The 10197-nt window shown below is 37.2% G+C and overlaps 1 protein-coding gene across 4 annotated transcripts in view; it reads left to right on the plus strand.

Annotated features, from left to right (window-relative positions):
• Window positions 1–7382, plus strand: part of Mlf1 (myeloid leukemia factor 1) — a 32011-nt gene extending 24629 nt beyond the window's left edge. For all 4 annotated transcript variants that reach the window (XM_031374048.1, XM_031374049.1, XM_031374050.1 and 1 more), the window contains 2 exons: window positions 1365–1494; window positions 7085–7382. In XM_031374048.1, coding sequence (XP_031229908.1) covers window positions 1365–1494; window positions 7085–7190 — 236 coding nt within the window. In that variant the 3' untranslated portion in view covers window positions 7191–7382. The remainder of the gene's footprint in view (window positions 1–1364; window positions 1495–7084) is intronic.
• The last annotated feature ends 2815 nt before the right edge of the window (window positions 7383–10197 follow it).

Below are 10197 nucleotides of genomic sequence, written 5' to 3' on the forward strand. Positions count from 1 at the left end.
GTCCTACATGGTGAAGGAGAGAACCTACTTTTAGAAGTTGTCTGTCCTGCACAGCTGCAAAGTGTACAGGCCAAAACATATGCACAAACACACACACATCGAAATAACAACTATAATTAAGTTTCTTATGTCATAAGAGGAAAACCAAATAACAAGCTTTCTTTATTATAATCATGTGATCTTATTAAAATATATACTGAGTCTCCTGGAGTGATGGGTTAGTCGTTAAGACTACATCCTACTCTTAGAAGACCCTAGTTCAATTCCCACTATCAGGATGTAGTTAGCAGTTAGTAGGATGAGTGAAGTCCTAAATGAATGTACATCATTGATGTGGGTACAGCCATGACAAGGACCAAGGCTTCAGACCAATGAGAAATTGGCAAAGTCTTCTCCCTCAAGTCCAAGTGTGAATGTTTACATTGTGTACAAAAACTAGCAACAGCCGCTTCCTCCTCCTGCATGGATTATAGATTTAGACTACTTGTATACAGACACCTCTTGTGGATACTAGCTAACCCCTCCCACTGTTCAGTAAAAGCAGTGAGGTTCTAGGCTGTTGTTTGGAGTAGTTGGTGCTACTCCAACAGAGTGCTTATACCCCATCTGACCCCAACTTTTCTGTATGTGTGTTGTCATTTCTTTATTCACTTGCAGGCCCTAGTCAGGGTTCCAGGGTCATCCTGTGTGGGATGCATCATCAGGTGGCTCACAAGTACTTTTAACTAAAGCTCCAGAGAGATGCCTCCAAGGGCACCAGCACTTACATGTGCTTATCCACACATAAACATATAATTTAAAAAATAAGTTATATACATGTATATGCATGTAGACATATACACTGAGTATTTTATAATCAATTGGTTGGAAAAAAACAAGTTTAAGAAAATTTTACAAAAGTAATCTAAAAAGCATCTATGTGTTGTTTTTATGGAAGTTATTTTACCTACTTCATGACATCATAAATTGAGTGTTAGGAAATTGACATCAAGCTTAAGAAGTTGTTAAGAAGCACTGAATAGAAATACAAGCTCCTGAAGGAGTGTCTAAGAACATAGGGAACATTATTGTCATTGTGAAATGATTCTAAATATCATGGTAATTATGATGTGATTCAAAAGTAGATTTCATAAATTAGTATACTTGAATCGTCTAGTCCATATAGAGTAATAGGATAATCAAGAAGGTAAATGAAAAGAACGATATTATCAGTAATCAGGTAGTGAATACAGGAGAAATATTGCAGAAGCTTCTGCTTCTGCTGTAAGGTTCGGCTACATGAAATGTGTGATGACCCAAGGCAGTAGTGACGGAAGTACTCATTCCCTAAGTACTCATTCCCTCTATTTTGATATTTAATATAGGCGATGCTTATGCTTTTGATGATGAGTGGCAAAATGAAGTTCTGAAGTACAAGCCTATTGGACGATCAGGAAACACTGGAATGCGAAGCGTGGGTCATGAGCATTCAGGGTCACGGGAACTCAAAAGGAGGTAAAGGCTATTTCTAAAGAAAAAAATAAGTAACCTGACATAGTAGCATGCACCTGTAATCCTAACACTGAGAAAGAAGAGACAGACAGATCCCGAATTTACCTTGTAAATCATAGCCTAAACAATGGTAACCAAAAATTTTATGACCTATATAAGTGCACTTACACAACATGAACCTACTCTCATCCTCATACACAAACACAACAATAAGAGTTGTGTAATTTTACCTCTTATCAAGTTCTTAAGAATATCCAACATGTATCTTTTATGAAAAAAGGAACTTAAATTTAACTTGAATTTAAGTAGTCCATACAAATTAAAGTTTGTTTCTGAACACCAACAAATACTATTTTGGAACTTATTTCACACAAAGTTTAGATATTTATATAGACAGCATAAGGGAAAAGGGTCTTATATTTAAAAAAACTTAACTTTCTTACCAAGTCAAAATTCAGCACTTAATTATAAATGAATTTAAATACTTTCATAATATGTAATAGTACTGTGTAAGTATTTAATGTAATTTGATATTTCACATGGACTAGATATTTTAGATAAATTTTATAAAAACTTTCATCTTTGAAATTGCTTTTGGTTATGGTACCTTCTCCAAAACTGACCATATAATCAGTCACAAACCAGGCCTCAACAGATACAGGAAGATTGAAATAATTCCTTGCATCCTATCAGATCACCATGGACTAAGGCTGCTCCTCAATAACAATATAAACAATAGAAAGCCCACGTACATGTGGAAGCTTAATAACACTCAATGATAACCTGGTCAAGGAAGAAATAAAGAAATCAAAGACTTTCTAGAGTTTGATGAAAATGAAGCCACAACATGCCCAAACTTATGGGACCCAATGAAAGCAGTCCCGAGAGGAAAACTCATAGCTCTAAGTGCATCGAAAAAGAAACTGGAGAGAGCATATACCCGCAATTTGATAGCACATCTGAAAGCGCTAGAACAAAAAGAAGCAAATTCACCCAAGAAGTGTCAAAGGCAGGAAATAATCAAACTCAGGGATGAAATCAACCAAATAGATACAAAAAGAACTATACAAAGAATCAACCAAACCAGGAGCTGGTTCTTTGAGAAAATCAACAAAATAGATAAACCCTTAGCCAGACTGGTTAGAGGACATAGAGACAGTATCCTAATTAACAAGGTCAGAAATGAAAAGGGAGGCATAACAACAGACACTGAGGAAATCAAAAAAATCATCAGATCCTAGTAGAAAAGCCTATACTCAACAAAACTAGGAAAACCTAGATGAAATGGACAATCTTCTATATAGATTCCAGGTACCAAAGTTAAATCAAGATCAGATAAATGATTTTTACAGTCCCATATCCACTAATGAAAAAGAAACAGTCATTGATAGTCTCTCAACCAAAAAAAAGCCCAGGACCAGATGGGTTTAGTGCAGAGTTTTATCAAACCTTCAAAGAAGACCTAATAGCAATACTCCTCAAATTATTCCACAAAATAGAAATAGAAGGTACTCTACCCAATTCATTCTATGAAGCTACAATTAACTGACACCTAAACCACACAACACCTAACAAAGAAAACTTCAGACCAATTTCCCTTATGAGTATTGACACAAAAATACTCAATAAAATTCTTACAAACCGAATTCAAGCACACATCAAAAAGATCATCCATCATGATTAAGTAGGCTTCATCCCAGGGATGCAGGGATGGTTCAATATGCAGAAATCCATCATTGTAATCCATTATATAAACAAACTCAAAGAAAAAAATCATATGATCATCTCATTGGATGCTGAGAAAGCATTTGACAAAATCCAACACCCCTTCATGATAAAAGTCTTGGAAAGATCAGGAATTCAAGGCCCATACCTAAGCATAGTAAAAGCAATATACAGCAAACCAATAGCCAGCATTAAATTAAATAGAGAGAAACTTGAAGCAATCTCACTAAATCAGGCACTAGACAAGGCTGACCATTCTCTCCGTACCTATTCAATATAGTACTTGAAGTCCTAGCCAGAGCAATTAGACAACAAAAGGACATCAAAGGGATACAAATTGGAAAGGAAGAAGTCAAGTTATCACTATTTGCTGATGATATGAATAGTATACTTAGTGACCCAAAAAATTCTACCAGAGAGCTCCTAAACCTGATAAACCACTTTAGCTGCATATAAAATTAACTCAGGAAAATCAGTGGCCTTCCTCTGCACAAAGGATAAACAGGCTTAGAAAGAAATTAAGGAAAGAATACCCTTTATAATAGTCACAAATAATATAAAATACCTTGGTGAGACTCTAACTAAGCAAGTAAAAGATCTGTATGACAAAAACGTCAAGTCTCTGAAGAAGGAAATTGAAGATCTCAGAAGCTGGAAAGATCTCCCATGCTCATGGATTGGCAAGATTAATATAGTAAAAATAGCCATCTTACCGAAGGCAATCTACAGATTCAATGCATTCCCTATCAAACTTCCAACTCAATTCTTTACAGACTTGGAAATAGCAATTTGCAGATTCATCTGGAATAACAAAAAAACTAAGATAGCAAAAACTATTCTCAACAATAAAAGAACCTCTGGTGGAATCACCATCCCTGGCCTTAAGCTGTGCTACAGAGCAATTATGATAAAAACTGCATGGTATTGGTACAGTGACAGGCAGGTTAATCAATGAAATAGAATTGAAGACCCAGAAATGAACCCACACATCTATGGTCACTTGGACAAAGGAGCTAAAACCATCCAGTGGAAAAAAGACAGCATTTTCAACATGGTACTGGCTCAACTGGTGGTTAGCATGTAGAAGAATGCAAATCGATCCATTCTTATCTCCTTGTACAAAGCTCAAGTCTAAGTGGATCAAGGACCTCCACATAAAAGCAGATACATTAAAACTAATTAAAAAGAAAATGGGGAAGAGCCTCAAGCACATGGGTACAGGGGAAATTTTCCTGAACAGAACTCCAATAGCTTATGCTCTATGGTCAAGAATTGACAAATGGGACCTCATAAAATTATACAGCTTCTGTAAGGCAAAGAACACTGTCAATAGGACAAAACGGCATCCAAAAGATTGGGAAAAGATCTTTACCAATTCTATATCTGATAGAGGTCTAATATCCAATATATATAAAGAACTCAAGAAGTTAGACTCCAGAGAATTAAATAACCCTATTAAAAAATGGGGTACCGCTGGCTGGTGATGGCGCACGCCTTTAATCCCAGCACTTGGGAGGCAGAGGCAGGAAAATTTCTGAGTTCGAGGCCAGCCTGGTCTACAGAGTGAGTTCTAGGACAGCCAAGGCTACAAAGAGAAACCCTGTCTCGAAAAAGCAAAACAACAACAACAAAAAAAGGGGTACAGAGCTAAACAGAGTTCTCAACTGATGAATATCAAATGGCTGAGAAGCAACTAAAGAAATGTTGAACATCCTTAGTCATCAGGGAAATGCAAATCAAAACAACCCTGAGATTCCACCTCACACCAGTCAGAATGGCTAAGATCAGAAACTCAGGTGACAGCATATGCTGGTGAGGTTGTGGAGAAAGAGGAACACTCCTTCTTTGCTGGTGGGATTGCAAGCTAATACAACCACTCTGGAAATCAGTTTGGCAGTTCCTCCAGAAATTGGACATAGTACTACCAGAGGACCCAGCTATACCACTCCTGGGCATATACCCAGAAGATGCTTCAACATGTAATAAGGACACATGCTCCACTATGTTCATAGCAGCCTTATTTATAATAACCAGAAACTGCAAACAACCCAAATGTCCCTCAACAGGAATGGATACAGAAAATGTGAGTAGTACTCAGCTATTTAAAACAATGAATTTATGAAATTCTTAGGGAAATGGATGGATCTGGAGAATATCATCCTGAGTGAGGTAACCCAATCACAAAAGACCCACATGGTATGCACTCTTTTAGCCCAGAAGCTCAGAATACCCAAAATACAAACCACAAGAAACTCAAGAAGGAAGATCAAAGTGTGGATACTTTGTTCCTTCTCAGAAGGGGGAACAAAATACCCATCAAAGGAGTTGCAGAGACAAACTATGGAGCAGAGACTGAAAGAAGGACAATCCAGAGACTGTTCCACCTGGGAATCCTTCTCATATTCAATCATCAAACCCAGAGACTATTGTTGATGTCAGCAAGTACTGGCTGACAGGAGCCTGATATAGCTGTCTCCTGAGCTGCCAGTGCCCAATTAATAGAGAGGTAGAGGCTCACAGCCATCCATTGAACTGAGCACATGGTCCCCAATGAAGGAGCTAGAGAAAGGACCCAAGGAGCTGAAGAGTTTGCAAGCCTTTAGGACATAAAACAATATGAACTAACTAGTACCCTCAGAGCTCCCAGGGACTAAACTACCAGCCAAAGAGTCCCACATGTGGGACTCATGGCTCCAGCAGCATATTTATAGCCGAGGATGGCCTAGTCAGTCATCAATGGGAGACGATGCCCTTGGTCCTGTGAAGGCTCCATGTCCCAGTGCAGGGGAATGCCAGGGCCAGGATGAGGGAGAGGGTATGTTGGGGAGCAGGGGGAGGGGGGAGGGAACAGTTTTTTTTTCCTCCTGGAGGGGAAATGGGAAGAGGAGATATCATTTGAAATGTAAATAAAGAAATATCTAATAAAAAAGAAAGAAATTGCTTTTGGAATAACCAGAAAATTTTTGTTGAAGCCATGTCTTAAAATATATAGCTTTTGCCGGGCAGTGGTGGCGCACGCCTATAATCCCCGCACTTGGGAGGCAGAGGCAGGTGGATTTTTTAGTTCGAGGCCAGCCTGGTCTACAGAGTGAGTTCCAAGACAGCCAGGGCTACATAGAGAAACCCTGTCTCAAAAAAAAAAATCAAATATATGTAGCTTTTATTCATTTAGTACATATTCTGAAGAGTTCTTGGGAGAAACTTCAAACAGAAAAACTCTTGAAATGGAAATCCAGTCTAGGCTCCAAGAGCCAAGGATTGGAGAAGGTCTCATCGAACCAGTGCTGGAGAAATGAGCATCAAATAATTTGGAAGTCCACGAGCTGGCGTAGTGTCTTTGAAAGTACTTGTTTAGGAATTTAGAGCCTCAATGCGTTCTTTAAAAAGACTTTAAAACTTGCCTCTATCTTTTGGTAATATTTGTCTCACATTAAAAGCTTACGGTTAAACTTGTTCAAAGTTTAAACAAATTCTAGGTTCTAGTTCTAGAAAGTATGTGCCAGTAGAATTTTCAGGACTGAATGTCCCCATGATAAAGTGTGCTGGCCAACATGTTAAGTATTAGATATGCGTGACTATTGATTCCCTTTGACACTTGGGTGGCACAACTCAAGAACTGAATTAAGTATAAATATCACTTATGGTTATCATTTTTAACAACACTGTTTAAGCTGCAAGTGATTCAGTAAATCTTAGATAATAACTCCTACTTTCTTATGTTCAATAAAGTAGTTGTCTATAGTTAAGGAACTTTAAAGATAAAACTCTAAATTACAGTGGCTTTTTACTTATAGGTAGTGACTTATAAATCATTGAGTATTTTTAAATGGTTTTAATAGTCCTATGTCTATTTCTTTTTTTTTCTTAGAGAGAAAATTCATCGAAGTCCAGCCATTGAGAGTGGGAGAAGATCAAACATTTTTGTGGACAAACTCAATGTCAAAGGATCACCTGTGAAAATCACCAAAAAATAAATAGCCGTGCATTTAATTTGTTTAGTTGGTTATTTTAACAAAGTCATGGCATGGTGCTAAAAAATACACAAAAGACCAATCTCCTGTTGTTAAACCAATGCTGTACTTTGGAACTCTCTTCTGAATCTTAATGTTCTTGTAAGTTTTAGCTTTACATTGTTCATACTTTAGGAATAAAATTTTGATGTTGAACAGTGTGGTTAAATTGGTTAACCGTCTACATAAAACTCTTTAAGATATACTAACTTTAAAACACAATGGCTGATTTCACTTTCTCAGTTATTTTGATATGACAATATATAAACAAAACTGAGTCAAATATAGTATATATTTTAATAATAGATATACTACATATATCTATAGTGTAAACCCATAAACCCTTGCGTACTTACCTTAGTGATGGTTCTATGTAGTAGTGAATTGTTAAACTGCTCTGAGCTTGCTGTACCTGCCCAAGAGCTCTGGATTCACAAATGAAGGACACACACACACACACATACACACACACATACCCCACAGTGTTATTTTGAATATGCCTTACTAGCTCAATGGTTGGGCACTTCTAAACCTCCCCACGGCTAGCTTACACTCCCCTCCAGTGTTCCTGAGTTAACACTTTCTAAATTTATCTCCGCTACCAGAGACCCAATCAAGTGACCTCTGGGCCACTTCCCTGACTCTTAATTCTGCTCTTTCTGCTTCCCTGTCATGGCATGGTCCATCCTACACCCCTCTCATGGAAAATTCCTTTTTCTTCCTGCATTTCTTGCCCTGGAATCCTAAAAGTCCCGCCTCTTTCACCTTGCCCAGCCATTGGCCTCTGACTCTCTATTGATTAATTAAAAACCAGTTGGGGACAGAGACCCTCAGCATTTGGACATGCATATTCTTGTGTGATTTTTGGGAGCCAAATTAAGACAAAGCATTGGAGCCAATCCCCAAAAGTTTTGAACTGGTTCTGTCACTTAGTTCACTACCCAAAGTAAGATATTAAAATAAAATACGTCCAGTGTCTGCTACACCACAGTAAAGTATAAATCAAAGTGTAGTATTTCTCAACTTTTATAATGTGCTATTTAATTAGCTAGCTTAAAACCTTAAAATAAAACAACATTAGTGATCTAGGCATGGTAGCTCAGACCTCTGATCCAGAAATCCTAGAGGGTGAGGCAGGAGAATTGAAGTGACTTTTAGGTCTTGGACTATAGAGTAAGAGACCTTATCTCAAAAATAAATTATTTATGCATGTATAAATATACACTGTTAGTATTTTATAAGAAATTATTACTTTGAAAAAGAACAGGAATAATCAGTTTCTTTTCAAGAAAATTGTTAAATTGCTAATGTACATGGATTTCATTATAATTCCTGCATATGGTGTAGTGTTTGTTCCATATCACACTCATATAATTTATTATAATTTATATATCTTTTCTCTTTAAATTTGTAATGTTGCATATTTCTGTCTTGTTGATGCTTAATGAGAGACTCCTTGCACACTAAAAATAGTACATTTTCTGTTTTAAAAACTAGAGTAATTGATTTTCTCAAAATTCGTTAGATTCCTGAGCAAGGTGGTAATAACTCAATTGCTCCTCTTTTAAAAGTTATATCATTTAAGAATTCAGTTAGCCTTTTTACTCTGGAATTCAAGTACTACCTATCTTTATAGAAGTTGGAGATGAAGTTTATAAGAATATAGAGAGCTTAGTTCTTTCATTTTTATCAAGAAAAAATCAATAAAGCCAGCATTATTCTACAAGCCTCATGATTTTTCTAAAAAGTAAAACTATGTTCATACTTCACTAGCTAACTATAACATATGCTTGTTAATTTTATTGATTTTTGTATTATGTACTTAATTGGCCATTAAAATTTTTAAAGTGTGTTCATTCAATAACTAAAATTAATTGAGCATGTATTAGTTAAAATGGTCCCCTTACGTGGTTTAGTATATCAATAACAGCATCAGAAAGTTGTCATACTGAAAATACCTATTTATTTTATTTTATATATATGCATTTATGCACCAGTGTCTATTTGTGGGTGGGCTCCTGTGCACATGTATGTAGAGGCTATTGGACCATCTCCAGTGTTGTTCCTCCGTTGTCATGCACCCTAGTTTTCAAACAAGGCCTCTCATTGGTCTAGTGCTCACCCATTAAACTTACGTTGTCTGGCCATCCAGCCACAGAAACGTATCTGCCCCCCTGTCCCGGAACTTGGATTATAAGCACACACCACCGCACTCATCTTTTTTATATAGGTACTCAGGATCCAGCTCAGTCCCTGTGCTCACAAGGCAAGCACTTTCCCAGTTGAGCCATCTCCCTAGTAAAAGGCTTAATTTTTTAAAAAAGATTTATTTATTTATTATATGTAAGTACACTGTAGCTGTCTTCACTCCACAAGAGGGCATCAGATCTCATGGATGGTTGTGAGCCATCATGTGGTTGTTGGGATTTGAACTCACGACCTTCGGAAGAGCAGTCAGTGCTCTAATTTGACTTGATGGAGCAAAATTTCAAAAGATAACTTAATCTCCTTTTACTAAATCATACATATATTTTAAATACTTATAGTCAAATCCGAAGACACCTTAACAACTGCTTCACAGTGTAACTCTTAATCATAGCAGCTACAGAATAAATAGACACCTTTTTCTTTTTTGATCTGTCTTGTATAGAAATCAAATAAGTATTTAAAAGATATGTGTCTCACCGGGCAGTGGTGGCGCATGCCATTAATCCCGGCACTTGGGAGGCAAAGGCAGGTGGATTTCTGAGTTTGAGGCCAGCCTGGTCTACATTGTGAGTTCCAGGACAGCCAGGGCTATACAGAGAAACCCTGTCTGTGTCTCTTAGCAGCAGTGATTTCATAGGGAACACACATAATGTCATTTAGAGATTGGCACATAGTGGCTGTATGTGGCCCAATTTATCTGTTTTTCCAGGGATCCTGCATAGACCCTTAAAGAGATACAACTGTTAGGAAGATCAAGGTGCCA

The sequence above is a fragment of the Mastomys coucha genome, unplaced genomic scaffold (assembly GCF_008632895.1).
Source record: "Mastomys coucha isolate ucsf_1 unplaced genomic scaffold, UCSF_Mcou_1 pScaffold16, whole genome shotgun sequence".
Classification (NCBI taxonomy): domain Eukaryota; kingdom Metazoa; phylum Chordata; class Mammalia; order Rodentia; family Muridae; genus Mastomys; species Mastomys coucha.